This window comes from Oncorhynchus masou, chromosome 13, assembly GCF_036934945.1.
Source record: "Oncorhynchus masou masou isolate Uvic2021 chromosome 13, UVic_Omas_1.1, whole genome shotgun sequence".
Lineage (NCBI taxonomy): Eukaryota > Metazoa > Chordata > Actinopteri > Salmoniformes > Salmonidae > Oncorhynchus > Oncorhynchus masou.
The window spans coordinates 53,541,231-53,567,901 of record NC_088224.1 but is presented as its reverse complement, the minus strand read 5'-3'; the positions used below and the strand labels follow the sequence as shown (position 1 = coordinate 53,567,901).

The 26,671-nt window shown below is 45.0% G+C and overlaps 2 protein-coding genes across 4 annotated transcripts; both read right to left on the bottom strand.

The window, feature by feature from the left end:
* Positions 1-591: 591 nt before the first annotated feature.
* Positions 592-8,626, bottom strand: LOC135552579 (rho-related GTP-binding protein RhoU-like). The gene is made up of 3 exons (XM_064984285.1): positions 8,163-8,626; positions 6,281-6,339; positions 592-3,060 (listed from the first exon to the last, which is right to left on the bottom strand). Exons 1-3 carry the CDS (start codon positions 8,377-8,379, stop codon positions 2,605-2,607), a joined length of 732 nt encoding a protein of 243 aa, XP_064840357.1. The 5' UTR covers positions 8,380-8,626; the 3' UTR covers positions 592-2,604.
* Positions 8,627-14,564: 5,938 nt separating this feature from the next.
* Positions 14,565-26,384, bottom strand: LOC135552578 (reticulon-2-like). Of its 3 annotated transcripts, none has more exons than XM_064984281.1 (10): positions 26,231-26,384; positions 25,188-25,241; positions 24,031-24,603; positions 23,288-23,500; positions 18,875-19,082; positions 18,092-18,230; positions 15,468-15,537; positions 15,129-15,175; positions 14,969-15,027; positions 14,565-14,733 (listed from the first exon to the last, which is right to left on the bottom strand). In XM_064984281.1, the coding sequence occupies exons 1-10, from the start codon at positions 26,259-26,261 to the stop codon at positions 14,658-14,660; spliced, it is 1,470 nt and encodes a 489-aa protein (XP_064840353.1). In that variant the 5' UTR covers positions 26,262-26,384; the 3' UTR covers positions 14,565-14,657. The 3 variants fall into 3 exon arrangements, with proteins under 3 accessions (XP_064840353.1, XP_064840354.1, XP_064840355.1); XM_064984282.1 differs by having other exon boundaries at positions 23,288-23,497; XM_064984283.1 differs by lacking the exons at positions 23,288-23,500; positions 24,031-24,603; positions 25,188-25,241; positions 26,231-26,384 and adding an exon at positions 21,501-21,589.
* Positions 26,385-26,671: the final 287 nt, after the last annotated feature.

Here is a 26,671-nt window from a genome sequence, read left to right as displayed (position 1 = left end):
ATGAAACATTGTAACCATTATAAGTAAACCACTGGCCCAATGCCTACCTCCGTTTCACCCACACCGTCACCAGAATCTGTACGCACACCCAACTGCCGTCCACACAACAACTCTCAGGATATCATTACAGCATCAAAACAGACTATAACCAGATGTAATTATCAACCCATTATCTCCACTGTAGTGATGTGGAGGAAGACTTTCTCTTCTTGCAATTCTCCTCCATTTATAATAGACAGCGCCAAAAACACTGACGACTACCAACAGTTGTAATAAGATCTATTGATGGATTGTCATAGATAATAACTGGAGATCTGTTTGTTAAGGAGAACCAGAGTTATTCCTTTAAAACAATGATCGTCCACCACAACTCAGCACATTCTCGAAACAGAGGGTGTGATGGGGAGGCGACTTACACAATGCTCCCTCAACATAAACATTTACATAGTGTTCTTACCTTTGACCTCACACGGAGTGTCACCAGTATTCATTTTTGGACCCAATGGGAGATTGGATTCATTCAATCACTCACATACTCCACACGGGGTGAAAGATGAGATTTCTCGCATTGAAACGCTAACAAACATGGCATGTTTTTGTTAAGATTTCACATTTATTTAGATCTCTGTTGATTTAGAAACTGTCCTTGACACAAACCCGACAAGTGAAATGCATCTGTCATTCTGTACCATTTGAGGGTGTTTTCAGGGCAGCTTGTGACAGACCACAATGTACACAGAATGACCCTGATAGATATCACATTATAGAAACATTGTTATACAAAATATACATGCCATTTCTCATACATTTGTTTGTAGGGTTGATCAGTGGCTGTGCATTTTGATGGCTGATATCCCAAATAAAGGGATACATGGAGAGGACACAAGACAGGCTTCTGAAAAATAAGAAGCAAATACAAAAATCGGTTTCTTTGGCAATTCACCCTGTCATCGTAAGGTTGCTGGAGAGGAGAACGAGTACCAGTGAACTCAATATTTGAGCGTAGACTTCTGTAATTACAAAAATATAGTGACCAACAGTGAGGTGAAAACCTTTGCGACTCTCATGGAAGGGTGAACATCTAAAGTTTTAAAATGACAGAGAGGCATCAGACCCTGTACAGTCTAAAGGTCATTGGATGGCATCATTGGCACGAGTCCAACAAAGTATTTGGGTTAAGTGTAACTTACAGTGGCACCACTCAATGACCATGTCTTCCTCAATCTAAACTCCTTACCCGGCAGAGTGAGACATCGCTCTCAGTAGCTCTTAGACTCCCACCAGTTGAGATGAGTGGCTATTGGATGGAAATCGGCAAGCTCGTGACGATCAAAGTTCTCCGGCTGAAGTAGGTTGAGTGGAGATGAATGGGGGGGATACTGTTGAACGCTCTCCAAAAGGTCTGACCATTAACATGTATTGATGAGGAGCTCTTCTCTGTCTGGGGAGCCCAGTCCCTTACTGTGTGGTCTGCTGACAGTGGCAGCAGCTGTATCAACAGACACCACTGAAGCATACAGGCCGATATACACAACCTGGGCTAGGGCCCTCAGTCGGTCATGTGGTTCAACACACACACACCAGGCGTAAGCCTCCACCCCCTGACTTAATGACCACTACCAGAGGACCATGGGGCCAGGTCATGCTGCTGATAGTGAAGATTAGGGCCAGATGGAATCTGTGGAAAAGTCTCTTATCAACACCTCTAAAGTCTGTAAATGTAATCGATTGTAGATATGAATGTACTGTAGCTGTATTAGTATTGTAGTGGTATTTGGTTTGAGTTTAATTCCATGTTAATCCCTCAGTTTGATTTGATTTGAGTTTATTTTCATCTAGCTCTGCCGATGAGATCTGCTGGCTGTTTGATTACAGAGTGGTGGATAACATAAAATAAATGAACATGTATAAGGTATAAGGACAGGAGGAATACATACAGCACATTAGGATATAGTATTCTTTTTAAAAATGTAAATGCCGTATTTGGCCAATTCATGCGAGGGAGAGTAAAAGTACATGACGACCCCAGTCTTTTCCCCTCCCCAGCCATTAGTTTATATAGAAGTCATTATTGCTCAGAGTTCAACTCGCTCTTTGCTCCATTATATTGACAATCATGCTGATGGGTTTACTCCTTGATCTTCTCTGATAGCACTCGGCTCCGACGTTAAGAGTTCAGACCAGCTCAAGCAGACAGGGAGTGGTTGGAGCACAGTCCTGTCTCTTTGCAATCCATCAATCAGTGTCTCTCACCCCCAGTCCATCCTCTCACTCTACTAAGCCGTGGGTCCTTGGTCATTTCTTTTGACTAGGGTTGCAAAATTCCCTGAACTTTTTAATAAATTCCTTGGTTTTCCAGAAATCCTAGTTGGAAGACTCCCGATTCCCTGCTTATTCCCTTCTGATTTCAGGAATACTCCAACTGGGATGTCGGGAAAACCAGGGAATTTATGGAAAGTTCCTGGTATTTTGCAACCCTAATTTCGACCAAAGTGGGGTCATGTGAGCGGAGCTAAGACAGAAGTCCTTCAATCCATATGAACAACAAAGGCTTGTCCGAGCACGTTTCCAGTCCCAGAGTCAATATCCTCGCCTCTTTGCTCTCTACGGAATACAGAAGTACTTCTTCCACCACGACTTGGACAGTGTCTTCATCTTATCGGCCGTGCTGCGCACCTTCCTCTCCCGCCGCGCCCTCCTATCGGCGTGCTTCATCCCCACAGCGATGGCCGCGTCAAACACCTCCTTCAGGTTCTTCTGGGTGAGCGCCGAGCACTCCACGTACGCCACGGCGTCCACTTTGTCCGCCAGGGCGCGGGCGTCCACCTCGGCCACGGGCCTCTCCCTCCGGCGGGCCAGCTCGATCAGCACCTTGACGTCCTCGCGCAGGTCACACTGGGTTCCCACCAGCAGCATGGGCACGAGCGGGCAGCGCCGGCGGATCTCCGGGACCCACTTCTCCCAGACATTCTGGAAGGAGGCAGGGCTGACCACGCTGAAGCAGAGGAGGAGGGCGTCGGTGCGCGAGTAGCAGAAGTGACGGAGCTTATCGAATTCATCCTGAGGAGAGAGTGAGAGAGACACACAAGGGACATGAGGGGGGGGGGGGGGGTTAGTGAGAGGTTGACATTCAGCAGTAACACAGGGCCAGTGCCATTATATGTGAACCCAAACAAATGGTGAACGGAGTATCTTGAAAAAAGTTGACTTGGCATAAACATTGACAAACAAGTGTTGAAGGGGAAAAAAAGCGTATGGGGGAAGTTGTTTAGGCAACTATATTTCCCACCAAAACATGTATGTTTATAGAAGCCTGAAGAAGACCGATGGAGTGGGAGAGTTGATAGACCAGCAGTGACTTTAAAAATATTCTATAAAAACTGGATCCTGAAATTAGTTTTTAGGTTTTGCAGAGCCAAGCACGGATGATGTTACATAAAATTCATCAAGGTCTTACAGACACTTTCCAAAGCACCTAATCCCTAGTTAGTTGAGATTTACCAACTCTAGTGTGTGATGCATTTCACGTCAAGGTTCACACAAACAAACCAGTTTCAAACCAACACATTGCAGTAATCGCTTTATAGGTCAATGCAAACCAAGCAGGCAGGATGTCAGTGGAAATAAATGGTGGTGATAATCTCTCCATAACAAACTGTGTGAGAAAAGTCTGTTTATGTTGAGCAGTAAAAGCCCAACCTCTTTTATATCACACTGATTTGGATAACATGGGCCTCCCACATCCTTGAGTACACAGATTAAAGCTAGCAGAAACTTGACACAAACCCCTCTCTCTTTATCCACTTTCAGAAGCCTAACATGGAAAGGTACTTTCTTTTCTGTTCAGGAGCCTCTGAGTGGAAGTCTTTTTGTTCTTTTTTTTTTACATACTTTTCCTTTCCACATCATACTTTCGCCTTAAGTGTTTGCAAACTGAGGTGATGGCGCAGAGATATTGGCTTACATACAAAACGCATCAATCTTTCTGAGCGGGGAGTGACTGTTTAATTAACAGGGTAATTCTCATGAATCCAGTTTTAAAATGTCTGTAGCAAATTGAGTTACAAAAGTAGTTTGTCAATAAATCATAAAAATGGTATACAAGTTGAAGTTCACAAACCCCCTTTACCCAACTTGGCCTTCTCATTAAAGAAACGGATAAAAAGCTCAAATGTGTATATTTTTTATAATAATTGTATAATTTCTTTAGACATTTTTTTTTCAGTGTTATGTTTAACGCAAGTATTTTCATTAGGGGAGCAATGTTAAAAAAATATACAAAATATTTATTTGTGTATTACTTTTTGGGACTTTTGTGTGAAAACGTGGGAAAATGCATAATATCTGATAAAAAAACACAATAATTATGAAATAGATAAGTACAGATCCTAATCTAAGCAAGACGACATTTCGTAAAAAAATTACACTTGATGGTTTTTTTGTGAGAATGACCAAACAGCCATGTTGCTATTGTTTATCTCAGGCTCTCAGGGTGTGTTATCTGTTCTCCTGTTATGAAAGTACATATATGTACAGTAGGTGTTTGTTGACTTTATCTGCTTGTTTTTCCCCCTAGGTCTCTGACTGGGAGAGTGGGGGATTTTGAAGTTGTGTGCAAAGTGGGCAGATCCGTGCAGGCCTAAGACAACAGTGTGGAGATCACTACAGTGATGTACGCTGTGAAGCGTTTGGGCCTTGTGTTCGTTCCAATGGTTGTGAACTCTACACTCAACCAAACACAGTCAAGTCTTCTTAGGCACTGATGAAGACATGAAATGAAAAGTATGAAATAACACATACAGAATCATGTTAAACAAATTATCAGACCAAAGGCCTTCATGTCTTAAAGTAATGATGGACTGTCATTTCTCTTTGCTTATTTGAGCCGTTCTTGCCATAATATGGAATTGGTATTTTACTAAATAGGGCCATCTTCTGTATACCACCCCTACCTTGTCACAACACAACTGATTGGCTCAAACGCGTCACGGAGGAATTAAATTCCACACCTGTGAAATGCATTCCAGGTGACTACCTCGTGAAGCTGGTTGAGAGAACACCAAGACTATGCAAAGCTGTCATCAAGGCAAAGGGTGGCTACTTTGAAGAATCTCAAATGTATTTGGATTTGTTTAACACTTTATTGGTTACTTCATGATTCCATATATGTTAATTCACAGTTTTGATCTCTTCACTATTATTATACAATGTAGAAAATAGTCAAAAATAAAGAAAAACCCTGGAATGAGTAGGTGTGTCCAAACTTGTATTAATAATTATACATTTTGAATTTCATATAATATCTTATGTTGTTCTTGTCTATTACAGTTTGGTACATTGTCATGTATTTGTAAGCTTTATGTGGGCCCCAGAAAGAGTAGCTGCTGCATGTACAGTAGCAAATGGGGATCCCAGTAAACTAAACTAAACTAAACTATCCTCTCTGGGTTGTAGCCATAGAATGAGATTAGAACACCACCCATGCCCAGAGAGAAAACACCAGGGCTTTCACAACCTGTTCCCTTTCTAGAACAATTTAACCATGTTAAAAAGGCCTGGCATGATGCTCAGAGCTCAGGGGCACAACTCTCAGTTACACCAACCGTGCCTGCCTATGCCTGCCCAGCTACAGAGAGAGGGGCTAGGCGAAGAGAGAACAAGATTTTTTTAAACATGCATTAACAGCTACCTGCTGCGATTGCATCGTCTCCCTCCCTCTTAGTGGTTGCCACACAACGCGGCTCCATCCCAGATCTGTTCTAATGGGTTCACAGCGTTCTATCGCCTCTCACCATTCCCCAAAATCCCTCCTCTCAACCCCCATCTCCAAAAGTTATGACTTTGCCTGGTTGCAGCAGAGCCCAGGAATTCAACTCTCTAGGGGGGGGTGTTAGAGAGACATTCCCAGGAGACACCAGCGGGCCCCACAGCTGCCACTGAGTTGTGGGAAAGCCTGGGAAATAAGATGGTGCCCCCAGAATTCTGCCCTGAGCAATACCCGCCAGCAAAGACAGCATGCAAGAGTGGTGGACGAAAGCCAAACACGGTCTCTGACACTAAAATCACCTGACATGTATGAGAACCAAGCAGAAGGAGAACGGCCGTCGGGGGAGTTCAGTGGGGCTCGGCATCCTTTCTCCTCTGGGCATACATGCATGTGACAGAGAACAGTGGACGCAGCGATGCAGCACCAACTGGCGAAGCATACTATGTGGAAGCACTGCATGTAGTATGTGGAGGATTGCTCTGCTGCATGTTGATGTGAGGCTGTTGTTCTCACCTGTCCAGCAGTGTCACAGAGCTGTAGTCTCACAGGGTGTCCGTCCACCTGCACCACCGCTGTAGGAGAGAGAAAGAGAGAGAGTAAAATCACCTGCTGTCAGCAGAGCTATTGTTCCATCTGCCTCCCCATTACTCCACCAGACACTTTAAACAAACATTCACACAGAGAGGGAGAGACCACTGACAAGCCAGTTTGACATACTTCATACCTACTGGACAGTGGACAGAAACCTCACCCATCCCCCTAACTCAGAGTGTGGGCCTTGTCTCGACCACCCACTCGCCCAGTTAAAGTAGAGGCTATAACTACTCTTTCATATCACATTCTGTGTTCTTTCAAGCTTTGAAAGCCCCTGCCAAGCTGTCTACAGAGGAAAACAAAGCCGATTTGTTTGTTTAGTGACTCTCCCAATTACCCTCTCCAGATTGGAAGAGTGCTATGAGTCATGCCACTAGCAGTTTCATTATAGGCCATGTTTCAAAAGAGCCCAATGTGGTGAAGCTTATGGAAGCGTTTACAATGCGCCTGGGGTATACGGTCACGCCCCCTGATCAAAGAACTGCAGGGACTACTCCTCATTAAACCCAGCGCGCATTGTGCAATCCTTCCCAAATCTCTGACATGTGATCTTCCTTGAATTCTACTTGGGCCCAAAACTCTGCCCTCCCCCTCTCTTTCCATTACCCCAAGTGTCACCTGTGAAATTGTATAACTGCCCAGAAATCAGCTTTCAAAAGAGGGCTCCGATTCCAGGGACAGATACATGACATCATCAAATGGGGGCCCCAAACTGCACAATCCCTCTCTGTCACTGGGGCAAAAAAAAAGACAATCTCAGCTCAGAGCCATTGCAACAGATGTGCCCATTACACTATAGCAGAGACGTGGCTTTTAGGTCAAGGCTGACAATGGCCAGAGTTGTGCAATCCAAAACCATGTCGGCACATGTTCAACAAGCATGTTCTGTTCAGTTTATGCCTACAACTTCAATTTCTGAGGGCAGCGAGGAAGGGATGAATATTAATGATATTAGTGTGTGTATAAACCTATCAAAATATGCAATATTCTCATTCAAAACCTTCCACGGCAGTTGGAAGAAGTCTAGTAAGGTGTTCAGAATAATAGAATGGTTGTAATAGATGCATATTGCTGATGAACGCATAAGTAAGGGCAGCTGTGTCGAATTATCATTTTGGATGGGCATAAAGAGGGTGTCACATTTTCCTAATCAAGCCTTATGTCATGCAAGTTTAGATGAATTCAGACATTGTGTTTTTGGTGGAGGTTTCCTGAGATCAAAGTTGATAGGAAAAACTTCAAAAGGAAGGATAGGCCTCTCCTGTGATAATGACATAACGGCACCGTGTGCCGCGGTTTTCATCACTTGCCAACGGAGGTTAGTTTCAACTTGTATACTGTTGAAGTTTTCCACTGTTTTATACATTAGACAAAACATCGCTGGTGGCAGCATTTTGGAAAATGGAACTCGGCCAACTGGAACATACAACAAGCCAGGACGTATAGTTTGCGTGAAACAATACAAAGACCTGCAACAGACAGTCGCTGCTGTTAGCCTCCAGGGCAAGTCAAATTCGGTGATTCGTTCCGCAGAATGGGTGGCTGCAAGGGAGAGCCAGCGCATTTCACCTTTACAATATAACAGATGTTCATTCACTAGGGCCAGTAAGGCTTTATTGCAATGTGCAATATAAGGGTGTTGACCCGTAGTCAAAATCAAAACGTAGCAATGTGCAACAGAAAAAATAATAAACATAAAACATGTTATCTGGCTGGGACGTTGCAGATTTCATGTCGACAGGAGGAAGATGTATCATTTTTGTTCAAGAATAGTGCCACAATGAATGGTTAACTGACTCACCTGAAAAGTCATCAAACGCGGTGGGGACGTATTTCGTTGGATAGCCATTTGTTGTGTAGCTGACAACCAGGCTGGTCTTCCCAACCGCTCCATCGCCGAGTAGTACGCACTTCAACACCCGCTCCTGAGCCTCGCCTGGCCGGGTAGTTTGGTGTTTGTGCGGCGGCACTGGAGGAGCCATGGTCTTGTTATAATCCATTGGAACTGGAGGTGACATTCGGCACTTGTTACAAACACCTTTTCCTTACTCCAGTAGGAGCAAATAAAGAGAGCACCATGAGAATGTCTTCTTCTGTAGCCTATAATATATTTGTCAAGTAGACAGGTTGGTCTATAGCATTTATATTTATTTATATATATATATAATTCAAAAGTAGCGGTCTTGGGCTCTCCCAAAGAACTAATAATAACTGTGTAAAAACATTGACAACAGTCACTTCTCCCGGGTTTGAATACTCCAATCCGTTACTCTAATCTGTTAGACATTGGAGGAGGATGGTCTGCTTTATAACATCAAGCGTGATTAGACTATTCCCTCCCCTCTCCTCCACTAATGCGTTTTGAAAGGAGCGAGTTGATAGACACGCCTTCTTGCCAGTGGAAAAATTTGCACATGCATGTACCTGGAGGTTTGTGTACTGCACTGGTGGTCTCCAATGTTATTCAACCGGGGGGCCTGGACATTTGTACACTTGGGAAGATATATTCTAAATTAAAATAACTTTGAGCTGATTTCCTGGTGATTTTACAGTCTTATGTCTAACAACGAAAATTATAAAAATTAAAATGTTTTTTTGTTTGTTTGCTCACAACCCTGGTGCACTGTATTCAAATGTAGTATATTGAACACCTCAAATAATGAATAGAGATGCATTGTGTAGCCCACCATTCCCTGTTCCTATTCATTTTTAGAATATATAACAGGAAGGGAAAAACTTGAAAGGCAACTTTTGGAGGACTTTGACATGCATTTCCCCTTTGACAATTTACCTACTAACTATTTAAAATGAGGACCAGTAACACAAAACATGATTCTACAAAAAATGAGGCCCAACCCTTCAACTGTTCACATTAATCGGCTTTGTCAAGCAGCTGGTTTGAAAGTGAACTGTGGCACACCTTTAACAGATGTAGGCTGATGCAATATTATTGCGATGTCCTACAGTGAGAACAGACTAAACAAGAAGACAGAGCCAATATGCCTACAAACCGGAACTAATACACATTTAACGCCTAGATTGAGGTAAGGGCATGTTGAGACTTGTCAAGGTAAACCAGTTTAAATGCCCCAATTTCCTTCTGTCACGTGTCGATTTCTTTTAGAAATGCACAAACTGAAACGCCAGTAAGGCCCATGGTCGAGTTTGCTCTGAGCAAGCAGTACTGCACTTCCAGTCAATTTCGTAATTTCTGGTTAATTTTACCATCATCAATTCTAAAGATATCTCAGCCTCGCGGATATTTGCACATTAGGTTCTGCAGAGTCACAGTCGATCAAGTGTAAGTCGTATTCAAAATCAAAATGGAGTGACACCTTCACTATTAATCTGTGACACGGGTTTACTGTTGCAGTACATGGATTGGCTTTTGTCGCCTCCCTGTGGCAAAAAGCTAGTCATCAAATGGCAACGATAACACTCCCTCTTTTTCTTTTAGTTTAGATTAAAAACGTTAATATCAAAAACTCGGGAGTCTTATCGCTCTCTCTCTCTTTCTCTCTCACACACACACACAACGTGGTGGGAAAACACATAAAGGAATCAAACACTAGACTCATAAAAATGTTGATTTGTTTGTCAAGATTTTGTGTTTAATATCTTATTGCAAAATTAAATGTTTGGGTACCCATTTGATTGTTGATTATACAAAATAATTAATGTTGGTATAATACAAGTAATGACATTTAATTTGAGGTTTGATAAGACTTGCTCTCCTGTCCTTGCCTCTTCTAAGGGATTAGTTAATAAAGTCTTCCTGTGAACCATAACCCATCTCACCTCTCATCCTCCAATTCACCATCTACCAAGGGTTCAGGTCTCTGGGCCATCAGGCATCCTTAGGATTGTGTAGTGAGATCAGTGCAACATACTATAGAAGGGAGGGCGATGTCAAGTGTAGGTGATCAGCCACATCTAATCATATCCTGGGATAAAGTTAATTCTTAACATACAAGTCCAACATTATTGCACACAGAGTCAGAACATACAATAATTATAAAGCAGAAGAAAATGTACCCATAAAAACCTTTGCAGGTTTAGTGGACGACTAAAGCACACTGCCAAGCTGTGGTGAGGACCTTCAAGTAATAGATGGTGGGCATTACAGTGGCAGCATGTTCTGAAATATTTCTTAACACCAAAATGGATGATGATGATGATGATTTTACATTATTGTGAAATGACTCGAAAAAATATTGGTTTTAGTCTAACTTGAATGGCTTGTTACAGAAGCTGTCTAGAAGCAGTTATCTAGCTAGTGATTCATTCCCTGACAACTCAAATTGAATTGTTCCACTGCTCTATGTCCGCTACATACTTCAGTCTGAGACTGCCATCGTTTAAGTCATTTGTGGTGATTTCAAAAACGAGGGATGTTGTACAAAACAAAGTCATGAGCGATTGGATCGTCTCGAACCCCCAGTATCAAAGCCAATGACACATTTTCCAAACACCGCTTTACCCATGTGTGTTCTGGCTCTGGCCCAACCCATCGGTTTCTGGGACCAATCAGAATGGTTAGAATGTGTTTCCGTTCTAAAAATTGTCGCGGAGGTACTCATTACGGAGAAGAAACTAACATCTGTGGTAGTGACGTAGTGTTTGGCCCGGAGCAAGGAGTTTGGGTAGCCAAGCAAAGTCATTCACGCATTAATGCAACTGTTCTTAGAAGGGCACCTATTGAGTCATTGCTCCCAAACACTCTGTCAGGCTAGACGTAATCTCGGAGACCCAGAACTAATATTTCACGTAAATTGTGCCAGATGCTCAATTAGGTTCTTGGGGAGATATAAAGTCAGCAAAAAAAGAAACATCCTCTCACTGTCAACTGCGTTTATTTTCAGCAAACTTAAGATGTGTAAATATTTGTATGAACATAAGATTCCAACAACTGAGACATAAACTGAACAAGGTCCACATACATGTGACTAACAGAAATGGAATAATGTGTCCCTGAAAAAAGGGGGGAGTCAAAATCAAAAGAAACAGTCAGTATCTGGTGTGGCCACCAGCTGCATTAAGGACTGCAGTGCATCTCCTCCTCGTGGACTGCACCAGATTTGCCAGTTCTTGCTGTGAGATGTTACTCCACTCTTCCACCAAGGCACCTGCAAGTTCCCAGACATTTCTGGGGGGAATGGACCGAGCCCTCATCCTCCGGCCCAACAGGTCCCAGACGTGCTCAATGGGATTGAGATCCAGGCTCTTCACTGGCCATGGTAGAACACTGACATTCCTGTCTTGCAGGAAATCACACACAGAACGAGCAGTATGGCTGGTGGCATTGTCATGCTGGAGGGTCATGTCATGATGAGCCTGCAGGAAGGGTACCACATGAGGGTGGAGGATGTCTTCCCTGTAACGCACAACGTTGAAATTGCCTGCAATGGCAACAAGCTCAGTCGGATGATGCTGTGACATACCGCCCCAGACCATGACGGACCCTCTAGCACCAAATCGATCCCGCTCCATAGTACAGGCCTCGGTGTAACGCTCCTTTCTTCGACGATAAACGCGAATCTGACCATCACCCCTGGTGAGACAAAACTAAGAGCACTATTTGCCAGTCCTGTCTGGTCCAGCAATGGTGGGTTTGTGCCCATAGGCGACATTGTTGCCAGTGATGTCTGGTGAGGACCCACCTTCCAACAGGCCTACAAGCCCTCAGTCTAGTCTCTCTCAGCCTATTGCTGACATTCTGAGCACTGATGGAGGGATTGTGTGTTCCTGTTGTTACTCGGGCAGTTGTTGCCATCCTGTACCTGTCCCACAGGTGTGATGTTCGGATGTACCAGTCCTGTGCAGGTGTTATTACACGTGGTCTGCCACTGCGAGGACGATCAGCTGTCTGTCCTGTCTCACTGTAGCTCTGTCTTAGGCGTCTCATAGTACGTATGGGCATTGCAATTTATTGCCCTGGCCACATCTGCAGTCCTCATGCCTGCTTGAAGCATGTCTAAGGCACGTTCACGCAGATGAGCAGGGACCCTGGGCATCTTTCTTTTGGTGTTTTTCAGAGTCAGCAGAAAGGCCTTTTTAGTGTCCTAAATATTCATAACTGTGACCTTAATTGCCTACTGTCTGTAAGCTGTTAGTGTCTTAACGACCGTTCCACAAGTGCATGTTTATTAATTGTTTATGGTTCATTGAACAAACATGAGAAACAGTGTTTAAACCCTTTACAATGAAGATCTGTGAAGTTATTTTGTTTTAGACGGATTATCTTTGAAAGACCGGGTCCTGAAAAAGGGACGTGTCTTTCTTTGCTGAGTTCATAAGAAAAGAAACTGAGACTATCGCAGTCTCCACAACCCTAAAAGGAAACTCTCAGCTCAAGCATGGGCCAAATGTCTCCTCCCCTTCCAAAATTTGAAAGATACGAACCCCCTTGAAATCTTGTTTTGTCCAAATTATTAGTGATGAAAAAATCTGCACACTGGAACAAAGTTCCTTGTGAGTCGTTGCATCCCGCAGTCTGTTGACAGACTACTATACCATCCTATGTTGCGTGCATCTGTCCACGAGATGTTAGGCTAGAGGTACCTTCTGTGTGGGTGATGGGGGTTCAATGTTTGGGTAATACTACCCCCTTCATAGGTCTTCCGATTTTTCCACCTTTTATTTTTTAAACTCCTTTGCATAAATACTTCTGATGCATGACCAGAAGAACATATGTGCGCCTCTGCAATAAAGGAGATTCATATAATTGTTTCAATACTCCATCATCAGAGATCTGGTTTTACCTTCAATACTCAGTACTGTATTAACCAAATTCATTTTACCTCAATCTGTGTGTACATTTTCAATCATTCATTCAATTCGGTGTCCTGTGTGAATCTAAGTGTGCGTTCTCTAATTCTCTCCTTCTCTCTCTCGGAGGACCTGAGCCCTAGGACCATGCCCCAGGACTACCTGACATGATGACTCCTTGCTGTCCCCAGTCCACCTGGCCGTGCTGCTGCTCCAGTTTCAACTGAACCGCGGCCCTAGGACCATGCCCCAGGACTACTTGACATGATGACTCCTTGCTGTCCCCAGTCCACCTGGCCGTGCTGCTGCTCCAGTTTCAACTGTTCTGCCTTATTGTTATTCGACCATGCTGGTCATTTATGAACATTTGAACATCTTGGCCATGTTCTGTTATAATCTCTACCCGGCACAGCCAGAAGAGGACTGGCCACCCCACATAGCCTGGTTCCTCTCTAGGTTTCTTCCTAGGTTTTGGCTTTTCTAGGGAGTTTTTCCTAGCCACCGTGCTTCTACACCTGCATTGCTTGCTGTTTGGGGTTTTAGGCTGGGTTTCTGTACAGCACTTTGAGATATCAGCTGATGTACGAAGGGCTATATAAATAAATTTGATTCATCCAGAAAAGGCATTTAGAGGCCTGGTTCTGACTGTGCTGTTGCATCCTACAGTTGATGGTGGGGCTAATTTGAGAAACTTGACTGGTTGTATAGACTGGTGAAATGAGAATGGAAGACGTTCAACGTTGAGGAATACAAATCTCAGACGTGTGGATGATTCATGTGGGCAAAAAGAAACAGAACATTTGAAATTAAAAGAACAAATTGTGGTTTTAATAGCTCTCAGGTAACAGGTTCAGATCAGCAAGCTGCATGTCAACTGACACAGACTGTGTTCACACACACACACACACACACACACACACACACACACACACACACACACACACACACACACACACACACACACACACACACACATCCTGATTCCAAGTGTTAGGCTACCATGAATAATGATGACCTCTCGTTTGGTGAACTCTAACCTCTGACCCGGGCCTGACCCTGTCCTAGCTCCTGGTGAACTCCAGTCCCGCTGGACTCTATTCTGAAGTTTTTACTTCCCTCTGTTCAGATATACAGCTGTCAATAAGAAACACACAGGTCTCCTAGAGTTCGAGGTTCCAATCAGTCTTATTACTTTACTGGACTGCCACAGTCTCTATCATTCAAGCCACAATCACCCATGTAGGTCATTTAACACTGAGCTGTGTCTTAAACCTTCCTTCGAAACAGCAACAACTCCCGTCCAGATATCACTCCCGTTCCCTCATCCTCACCCACTAGCAAGCTACCCTATCCCACCATACAGTATACGGTATCATCATGTCCCAACCCCATGGTTTGACTCCCTACACAACCCCCCCCCCCCCCCCATCTCAGAAACTCCAGACTGCTGAGTAAGACATCTGAGTGACAGCCTGTAACTCCTCCTCTTCTCTGCTCCTCATCCTCCTCTCCTGTCCGCCATGACTCTTCATTGTGTTTTGGGCTTGGCACCGCCAGGGGTTGTATCAGGGGTGGGACCACCACCTTGGGCAATTCTGTGGAGACTGTATTAAAGAGAGGGGTCAATATCGCATGATCTCATTTACATTGGTCATTTGACAAAAGGTTATAGGCTTTTACCATACCATTTCTCCAATACTGCCAGCCATTAAAAATGGAGTAAATGTCACAGTTATTCAGAAATGAGTTCATGGTCTGCAGAGCTGCAATGGAAAACTACAGGAAGGAAAGAGGAATGTTGCATTCCACCGTTGTGACGAAAGATGGCGCCATACTCACATATCCTTGGCGTTGTCAACGTTGGCCTGAATTCCCGCAACGAAGCCGTCCACTTTTGCCTGGAACGTCAAAAGAGGTATTGGTGAGAAACTCACTTCATTTGAACAACTCACTGAATAAATCAGGAGAGCAGTTGTCAGCAGCGTGAGTGAGATTTTACCTGGTGCTGCCTGTAGACCAGCGGTAGAGAGAATAGAGCGATCACACCTGGAGAAGAGGACAAAAGGGGAGGAGATGGCATGTGTTAAGCTTTCTGATTGAGTAAGTAGCTTCTACAGACTAACAACATGGCATGTCCTTTTATTCATATCAAAAGGCTGTTGATTAAGCAATGTAAGCCTGTCTTCAACTGAAATACTAGACGTGCAATATCCGACAATGTCGGCATTCCTCAGCCAATGGTATCAGTCTCTGCAGGACAAATGGCCATCATGATTATTGAATGGCAATTCAATAAAGTTATTCGAATACTGATTCCAACGGTGTCTGTGATTCTCACCAATGATGAGCACAGTAAGGCCGTTACACAGGTCTCCCAGGAAAGTCACCAGGTACATCAGAGCCAGGAGCTGAGAAGAACGGGAGGAAACACAGTGAGCTCCACATACACGACGCACATTTTGAATGTACTCTCTGCAATAAGCATAGCAAATTCCATCAAAATATAAATATATTTAGCAAATGATTTCTATCCATAGCAACTTACAGTCATGCATGCATACATTTGAAGTATGGGCGGCCCCCGGGATTTGATCCCACTACCCTGGCGATGCAAGCGCCATGCTCTACCAACTGAGTGGTACAGGAAAGCCAAAAACTTAAGATGCATAAGCTTGTGGTAAATGTGTTGCAAAGAGTATCTTCAATAATCCCACAGCAACCTCCCCCCCCTCGCACCCCCTCAAAACCTTTCGTGAACTAACACTCACACTTGAATTTTCCCCCCTCCTTACGAGCTCTGACTTTCCCGATAGCTACTTTATTGAGGAAAAATGTACTTACTAGGACTGAGATATGTGGTTGTCCCACCTAGCTATCTTAAAATGAATGCACTAACTGTAAGTCTCTCTGGATAGGCGCGTTTGCCAAATGACTCAAATGTAAAATGTCAATGAATGCACGCATCATACAAATGAATGAGTACACATTTCCCAGATCATCCACCATAACCCTTGTAGAGTTGGTGTAATATAGCTCAGTGGGTTGTCACTTAGGGCCCATACCCCCATCCTGAAACGGGACACCCCCCTCTCAGAGAAGACGAAACTCCTCTCGTACCCTGTAACTGGGTTAACAGCCACCTGTGTCCCATGTCACATACCGGCCAGGTCAGGGTTGAGACCAAGGGGGCTCTGCGGCTTCTGGGGCTCAAGCTTAAGGCTACGTGGTACAGTCACACTGGCTCTCACTAACTGTGATAAGTCACACTAAGTACTCCTGCTGTAAATTTACATTTAACCCTAAAGCATTATGGTGCAAGTCACATGACTGTTGTTGATTTAATGTGCAAATGTTTTCCTTCTACTGTCCCGGGAAAACTGGAGAGAAAATGAACAAAGTCTAAAAAGAAGGTTTCTAGCAGAAATGTTGTATCATTTCATAACGAACTGAGATTCAGATTAGAATTGAATTTGATTGAATTACTAGTCGGAAGCTTCATCAATATGTCAGGACTGACCTCGACTGTCACTGAAATACACACAGAGAAATGTCATACATGTTCTGTATGAAACACATACATAGGATGGGGAGAGGGAAAGGACGAGAACCTTTGGCAAGGTTCAGTTGGTACTACTTTCTTATTGCTACCCTTACAATGTGACGCATCGTCCCCGATGCCAATTCAATAAAATCCCAACGTTCTGCAAACTTGCAATTGCGCTTGCTGCCAGTTTGCTTGCATCACACTCCGATGCCCACAGAAACCAGGGAACGCTGAAAGCGGCGGGACCCTATCACAATCATACGAACCACAGTGAGTTGTGGGTATGACAGCAGCGGTCTTTGATAGTGGTCTTGTTAGGAAACACAGTCGTCATTTGTCATTTGACGACGGTGGGCATGACCACGTCGTCATCTCCAGTGAGCGGGGAGGCAGGCTGATGCCAGTACAGAGCAGAGGAAGAGAAAAAGGTGGAAAGAGAAAGAGGAGGGAGGGATGTCTGCTCGAAGGAAAGAGAGTCGAGAACAGACAGCTAGATGTAGTAAGGTTGAAGTAAATCCACAACGACAAGACGGCCTCATGGACTGGGTTCAAGAGACAAGGAGGAGAAGGGATGGAGATGAAAAGAGAGAGAAAGAGAGGCAGAGAGAGAAAGGGCATGTTTTGAGGGACAAAAGGTCTATGCCATTCTGAAGAGCTTCCTTGTGTAAAAAGTTATTTGAACCTTAATAAGGATCGGCCCCTTTTCTTCAATTCTCGCCTAAAATGACATACCCAAATCTAACTGCCTGAAGCTCAAGCCCTGAAGCATGGATATGCATATTATTGGTACCATTTGAAAGGAAACACCTCGCGCCTTTGTGGAAATGTGAAAGGGGTGTAGGAGAGTATAGCACAATAGATCCGGTAAAAGATCTGGTACCATCATATTTCAAATGCAAGAGAAAGGCCATAATGTATTATTCCAGCCCAGGTGCAATTTAGATTTTGGCCACTAGATGGCAGCAGTGTATGTGCCAAGATTTAGACTGATCAAATGAACCATTGCATTTATGTTCAAAATTGTGTATCAAAGACTGCCTAAATGTGCCTAATTTGTTTATTAATAACTTTTCATGTTCAAAACTGTGCACTCTCCTCAAACAATAGCATGGTCTTTTTTCACTGTAATAGCTACTGTAAATTGGTGCAGTTAGATTAACAAGAATGTAAGCTTTCCGCCAATATCAGATATGTCTATGTCCTGGGAAATGTTCTTGTTACTTACAACCTCATGCTAATCGCATTAGCCCGCGTTAGCTCAACCGTCCCGCAGGGGACCCACCAACCCTGAAGAAGTTTTAAGTGAATGAATGAGACATGAGAGGAGCTCTTGAAGGAGAGCATATAAAAAAGGTACTGCCATATTTTTGCCCTTTCTAGACGAAGATCGATGAGATCCAACACCTAGGCAGCCTCACCTTGAGAGAGTCGAAGAGGTTTCCAACCAGGAAGATATTCTTTAGTGAGTTAGCAGCAGAGACGACTGCAACGATGACCTTCTGCGTGTATTGGTCAGCCAGCTCCCCACTGAAACTGATATCCAAATCTAGATACGCCCTGAGGACAGAAAGAGAGGGGGGTAGAAACGGAGGGTGCATTAAAAGACAGAGTGATAGAGGGGGAGTGATGGAGAAAGAGGGAGATAGAGTTCAGCACCAATGAGAAAGGAGTAAAGAGGCAGTGTTGGATAGAAAATTAGCGATTGTCGCCACGAGCGTCATGACGCAGAACACGGTTTGTCGTCTTATGCCTCAATGATTTTCATCAGCACAGATATTCAAGTCAAAATGTCCTTTCGGATCACGATGGATGAAGACAAGCCCACCGGACTGTGATCCCAGACAGGATTTATTTTGGGAGGTGAGGGAATCCAGCCAATAAAGAACCTATTCCTGAATGCCACTCCCACAATGTTATTAGAGAAGAGAGGAGATAAACAAGAGTAGAAGGGAGTGGGGGATGAGAGGAAATAGGAGAGGAAAGGCGAGAGGAAATAGGAAAAGAAGAGGGGAGAGGAGAGGAAGAAGACAGGAATAAAGGACAGGAATAAAGGACAAAAGAGCAGAGAAGAGGACAGACAAAGAGAATGGAGAGGAGAGAACATGATTACATTGAGAGAAGAGAACCCCCTCCAGGTGTAATAGGAACACTTCCCCAACTCCCATTCTATCCCATCTCATGCCAGGTGGCCAGCCACTCACTTGAAGGGGGGCACTCCGTCTCCCATGTTGAGCACGTGCAGGATCTTATAGTAGAGGCTGACTGAGACGGTGAAGCACAGGGCGCCCAGGGAGATGGTGGAGATGACTGTGATGATGCTGAGCTGGAACAAGGACAGCAAACCCACCACCAGCCCGGTGAATACCATGCCTGTACGCTCTGTGTCCTTCCAGTAGATCAGATCCATCACTGAGGAGAGGAGGAGGAGAGGAGGGGAGAGCAGAGGAGCCAGAGAAGGATAGACGGTAAGAGGGATGGAGAGGGGAATTGACACGAGGGAGAATAGGTGGAAAAATAAGAAAGTTAGATGCCTTGTCTACATGTTCAATTCAAGTATAAACCAATGAGAAACAGAGTGGAAGCCAACATGGTCTTCATTGAGGCAAGGTGGGGGAGGGGACAAGCCCATGCATCTGACACTTCCTCAGATTATTTTAGTTGGTTGCTAATGGCCGCAGGGACAGTCAGAGCTGCAAGAGTCTCTCCTCCTCCCTGTTCCTGCCTATGTGCCTTTTACAAAACCCCCACAGCATCACCAGCCAGTCAGTCCCTGTTTGTCTCTGACTCTCCAGTGCTCAGTGGGTCAGAAGGCCTTTCAGCAGTGCGTAGGCAGAGCAGAGGGACAGTGATCACCAGGCAGAGAGAAAACACAGACAGGAGCAGGGGGAGATGTCAAGTCTAGGCCTGGGCTTAATATAGCCTGCGCACTGTGTAGATGAAATGAGAGAGAAGAGGAAAGAAAAGAGGAGAGGAGGGAGCAGGAACCCTGAATTTAAATGTTGCCCCGGAGAGCACCTGCTGACAATCTTCAAGCCCGCTTCCACCCCCTTTCTGCACCCTGTCCGTCTCCCTCGATCAGTCACCCAGCAACTGGAGCCACTGCGACTGGGCCCTCTCAGAGCCAAAATGGAGGCTCCCCTGGCCTGATCCCTCCATGGAATAAGTAGCAGTAGCTCCCAACCAACAGAGTAATTACAGCCAAAACACTGATAGCACAGTGTAATAAAGCTGAACTCGGAGGTGGTAAACTGTAGTGACAAAGACATGTGGTCGTTACTCCATGGGTCCCAGTGTTATGAGTGAGCCTGGCCCTGGAAATTAGAATAGAGTGCACTGATATACCTGACCAGCAGGAGGACTATTTATAAACATTACCACACACTATTAATACCCTCAAAGCCTCTGGTACACACACACACACACATCTGCCCACTGTCCCAACAGCTGGAACTACAGTACAGTAGCATACAGCTCTCTGATGTGTTGGCACTTTGCGACATTGACCAGCACATGGCAACACTGTTAAATGCACAGACTAAGTGCACTAAGAAAAGGAAGACATACCACAACAAGTTATACTAACACCGGGGCAAAACAAACCCCTCATTTGACGGTCCAATATATTGACTCTATACGAAGTCACGACTATATTGGTTCATGTTAATATAGTGATATAATGAACTCTCTGAGAATAGTACAGACAATATGAAGTGGGAATGGGGGAGTCACACGCGCGCGCACACACACACGCACACACGCACATGCACGCACACACACATGCACGCACATGCACGCACACACACACACACACACACACACACACCAAATTAAAAGGCGTATTTGCCATAATCCTAGAGAAACCTCTATCTATGCCAAGTTCCTCATACTCTTACACCATGAGGAAATACAATGCAGCACTCCTCTGACTGATCTAACCACCACAGAGCTGAGCACTGACTGACTGACTGACTGACTGACTGACTGACTGACTGACTGAATGAATGACTGAATGAATGACTGAATGACTGACTCAATCTTTACTACAACATAATAAAATCACCAGTCAACCAATTCACAGCCTGACCTGGAATTTTATTTACCACCACAACCAAAACCACCACCCAGCCATTTTAACACTACGGGGCACGCAGGAAGTCCCAGAGTAGCCCTGTGAAACACCTTGGCTCTGCCAACCCTGCTGCCCAGACAGGTAACCCTGTCAGATGGGGCACAGATCAGCTCAATACACTACTAGCCTCTTACCTACACACAAACAATCACATATATGGTCCCTACATGCTGTAACAAGCTACAACACAACTCTAGATGGTCAACACTAAGGCCAGAATGAGCAGGTTTTCAAAGGATCAAAGAGTTGAATTTTTGTGCCATGGAAAAAATGTTGCGATACTGGTATCGTCAAAACCCTAGTCACCACCATCTAAAACACTCCTTAGGACACTCTTAACCTGCCTGAAACAATCATATCAATAAGCAGGCAGACACACACACCTCTACTCACTGGTCAGTGAGTGGCCAAAATCTCCCCAAATCTCCTCTCCAAAGCCACGGTCACTAAACGCACAGCTCCACACTGGACAGACAGGGTCAGTCCCTATATGTGGAAACACCCCGACGGCTGAGGACGACAGGTACTGGAATTCTAACTGTGCCCTGATCTTGCCAATGTCTGAAACGAGACACTGCTTTGCCCATTCAATAAGTCACCTGCCTCCCCACCTAGTCAATTCACTGATAGATCTCAGTGTGCCGGCTGACACTGTCTCATATTATCTCCATCTTGTCTCTCTGAGCCCAGGGTCTTACCGTTAATGTTGGCCATTTTGGTTGCTGCTCAGGCGATCCCCCCTTCTCTCTGTTTGTCTATCTCTCAGTCCCCCTGCTCTCTCCCTGCCACGCTGAGCTGTTTTTGGCCTCCCCTGCCCCGTCAGCAATACAGAGACTTTTCACTCCAAAATAATCAGCCCAATAGGGCCCGCCCCCCTCAAGACTCATGTAGACTACAGCATAGATAAATAAGATAGTTGCCAAATATATTCACTTGTTCACACGTAGTACATGCATATACTGTATATATTGACCTGAGACAGAGACAAATCTTGAGACACACACACACACACGTTGGCATACACATAGATAGCCATGGTGGATAACATAGAGACGCAAAGAGACATAACCACAGACAACGACGACACACAAACCCATTCAGAGGAAAAAAACACTCACACAGAGACGGAAAACGGACATGGACACAGAGACGGAGAATTACATAACACACTTATGTAAGCAGAGACAGGACAGACAACAGCTAGCAAAGGAGAAGGTATAGAAGTAAAAACACATTATTGTGTGATACAAACAGTACCATCCTACCAGTAGGTACAAACTCTTAGGGAAAAAGGGTTTCAAGAGGGTTCTTCGGCTGTCCTCATACGAGAACCCTTTTTGGTTCCAGGTAGAAGCCTTTTTCGGTTTCAGGTAGAACCCCTCCGTGGAAATGGTTCTACGTGGAACCCCAAACGGGTTCTATATGGAACCAAAAAGGCTTCTTCGAAGGGATCTGCTATTATGACAGCCAAAGAACCCTTTTAGGTTCTAGATGGCATGCGTGCGCAAATAACCTCTATTCAGATATGCAGTAGCGGTAGTCTAACCTGTAACCAGCTAGTCTAACATCACAATAAACACGGGGAGTCAAATGTGTTCTGACATATCTGATACAGAAACCAGATGGTTTGCTTTACATGATCTAGAAACCCTTGATCTAGAAACCCTTAAAGCCTGTCAACAGCTTGACCAGTCATTAATCACCCAGGGTCAGTGAGAGGGGGGTGGGCAGTACAGTACACCCAGCCCCCAGTCCACCCAGCCGCCGGGCCAGCCACCCCCCAGTCCACCCACTATAATAAGATTGGAGGATATGACGGAGGTCCATATTGAGTGGCATCCCCCTTGAAGAGTCATCCATATCGACCATGGAGGCCAGAGAAGATAGATTTAATGTCTCACACTTGGTCTCTCTCTCTCCCTCTCTCTCTCTCTCCCTCCCTCTTTCCTTCACTGCCCTGTCTCACATTCTCTTTATCATGTGTACAGTAATCCAAGGGATACGGAAAGATTAGGGTGTCAGCGTGTATGTACCAGCAGACATACATACAGACAGAGCAGGAATGATTTTTGGTGGAATTAGCTCATTACCCCTTGACACAATGGAACACACAGGGCTCACAGCAAAAATATATTCCAGGGTCTATGTTACTCAGGCAGTGAGAGGGAAATGTCTCTTCTTTATTTTTTATTATTGTTTGAAAAGGATTTATTGAGGAATACTTTGTGCTCTCAGCAACATATCGAGGACAGAGATGGGAGGGAGGTAACGGGGTAGGGGTCACTGTCTTCCGACAGATGGCATCATTCTAACACGACCGCGTTGCCATGAACTATCAGTGCAGACGCACTATCGGACATAAGATAATGTAGCAGAAGTCAAATAGAATGATTCGGGCAAGGGGATGGTAGATGCTCAAATTGTAAAGATAGTTCCAAGATAGGAAAGTCACCTAAAAATAGGTAAGATGTGCTACAAACGTTACCTGCTACGTGGGTGCATATCGTAGGGCCTGATAGGTTGAGCACCGAAAACCACTGTTCGCTAACCAGCTCTTCCTGAGTGTTTCGACCAATGGAGGTGGAGGAAGTGGATGACACATCATCGGTGAGGCCGCCTCTTGGTCGCACAGCCGTGAGCAGTGGGACGGTGGTTTCCATGGTTACGAGGGACTCAGGCTCAGGGATTGGTGATGCTGCTGAGAAACAGGACACAAGGTAATTGTGACGAGGTCATTGCCCTGCATCAAGTTAGTCTACAGGCAGGTTGCAATAGATCAACGACAAATGTAATTTATCTAATGACGTCATTATTTACCTGAGCCTCACCTACCTTACAATGAGCAGTGATTTAGCAATCTTATTAACAAAAGTGCTCATCCTGATCCTAAACAACAGGAGAGAGCATGCTGTCCAGGGAGTCTAAAGCCCAGTGGTGTCTGACTTCATCTGTGGTCACACACACACACACACACGCACACACACACACACACAGTTACGTACTATCAAATGAGACACACTTTCCATTTTCAAACATGGAGGTTCCACCCATTTACCCTGGAGCAATATGCTCACCCACGGTGTGATTTCAGGGTCTAGAAAGCCTGAAAAGATGCAGTATCTCCTGCTTTTAGAAATGTAGCTCCATGCAGGTATATCTACCCTGATCCCATCTACCCACTCATCTAGATAGCCCCACCCCATCCCCACTGCCCCATAGTGGGCTCACCCTGGTGGCTGTCAGAGGGACTGTAGTGCTGGGGCTCCAGGGGCTCTGTCTCCTCTCTCTGTGTCTCTGTGTCCCTCTCTTGAGGTTCAATCTCAGTATCTAGGAGAGAATCCTGGACTGTCACAGTCTGTCTGTGGACATCCCTTTCACTTTCCTCCCTCTCATCCTCTAGGGTGAGGAAGATGTGGGGGTCCCTCTCCCTTTCCTCCCTCTCCCTCTCCTCCTCATCCTCTAGGGTGAGGAAGATGTGGGGGTCCCACTCGACGTCGGGGGAGTCCAGGGGGAGGAGCGATTCCACGGTGTCCGTGCGGATCAGGGAGGTGCGGCCTCCCCTGGCCCCGCCCCTCCGCCGGCTCCCTGACGAAGAGTCACGATGATGTCGTGAGGCTCCGCCTGCCTCGGCCTCGGCGATGGCGATGTAGGAGAAGGTGGGCTCGAAGGAGTTCTGTCTCGGGGTCCCCCAAATGGAGGGGGATGAAGCTCCACCGTCATCATCCTCCGGACCCCCGTCTTCTTCATCAGACCACTCCCTGGCTGTCTGCAGGTCGTACAGCTCAGACTCCTCATTCCCACCTGGAGAGAACAGGCACAGGAAAAGCCTTAAAGTAAAACCTATATTGATTTAAGTATTTTTGTATTTTTATATTTGTTATCCGGTCCTGTGTCAATATGTTGAAAATTGTGTAGGCTTTCATTACAGAAAACCTATACATTTAGCTATAGACTACAGCGATATCGTTCATCCTAGGAGAAAGCTATACAAGCACGCAATGTTATTCCATAGACATATCACATGTTCTGTGGCGTTAATGTCTACGGAGGAACCGTTTGACGTCATCTACATATCCTCTGATGTCTTTGAGCGCCGAGTTGAAAGCCCAATGAAGCACAACATGCTTTGTCTGAATGAGAGGGCAACATCCAAAAAGCTGCAAGACACTTTTGATGGGAGTAATCTTTCCAGATCTCATTATTCCGAAAGGCTACAAAAGCATTCAAGCAAACAAATGGACACAATCAACTTCCTGTAGACTTTGCAGACATGTCATAGTATGCTTTTTTTCTCTCTCCAAATGATGATTCTCACATACAAAGTCCAATCATTCACACGGTCCATTTCTAAACCTCTACAGTATGTATGGATTGTGTGATGTTACCGTCAGTGCAGGGAGGTGTTGAATCAGGTGTGGAGGAGACAGAACCATATTCCTCTGGAAGAAAAATAACAAGATTAATCAGAGACATGCCTATTACCATTGGCTGGGGAACTATCATAACCACAGTTGTGAAATGTACAGTACAAAACAGACCATTTGTATCTTAAAGACTCATTAAGGACTGCCGTTTGGCCACTCTATGTGAAACTGGAGACACTTCTATAACGTCTATGTCTACAACTCCTCTCTTCCTTCTATTTCTATGTCTGCAACTTTTCACCAAGGCCTATTTGCATGTAAGGCTGGAGAGCAGACACTATCGAGATAAGTTTCCCTCTCAATATAAAGCATTGTATCACATTCAAAAGCATTACCACACATAGCCTATTCTCAGACAGATTACGTGCTTCCAATCATGTAAATGTGTTTCTATAGTGTCTCAATACATTAAAATGAGATTGAGAGAATAAATTAAAGTGGTTGCATTTGTAATTTTTTAGGAGAATCCATGGCTCATATCCAGGTATTTGAGTAGCCTTTTTCTAAGCCACTACCCAGTCTTTAAAAGCAATTTCATTGCAGGCAGGGGGGAGGCCTTAACTACATTAGCTAGCCTGCTGCCTCAGATCATCCAATACATCAAGCAGCTGGTAACTGTAAAAGAAGCCCTGGCTAAAATGAAAACACCTGCACACACACACACACACACACACACACACACACACACACACACACACACACACACACACATATATATATATAACCGGTGCTTAGTCAATGAAAACACACACACACAGCCTACACACCCTGAGAACACACACACACATCTGCAATAGGTCTCTACAAAGGAAAATAAAAAGGTGTGTCTGCTACAACACTGCATCAATCCATCCGTTCAACCGTGTGTTCATCAAGGGAGGGAGCGAGAGAAAGAGAGGGAGAGGGGAGATCGATGGCCACGCATATGGCTATTACAGATGCTGTACAGATATATGGGGATGCGAACGACAGACAGACAGTCAGAGAAAAGCCGACACACTCACTGCAGTGGGAGAATCCTAGAACCTGGCCCATGCTCCATCAAGGCACTGCTGGGCCCATCCAGTCTGGAAGCCCCCCTCTCTTCCTCTGGATCTCTCTCTCTCTCTTGCTGCTCTCTCCCTCTTCCACCTCCCTCCCTCCGTCGTTCCACCGATGCAGCACTGCTGTTTCTCTCTCTGGCTCTCCCTCTATGCACCCTCCCCTTCCTTCTCTGGCTCACGGGCCCCGCCCTACCTCCTTCTTCCTACTCTCTCTTTTCCCCTCCCTCCCTCTCTTGCTCTCACATCACTATGACGGCAGGGGAGCAGCACAGGCAGGGCAGAGCCAGAGAAAGAGTGTGTGTGTGTGTGTGTGCATACGTGAGCATGAGTGTGTGCATTTCCCTCCTTCCATTCATGACTAATCATTAGTGTGTGCATCCAGCCAGGTGGAGTATATCTCTA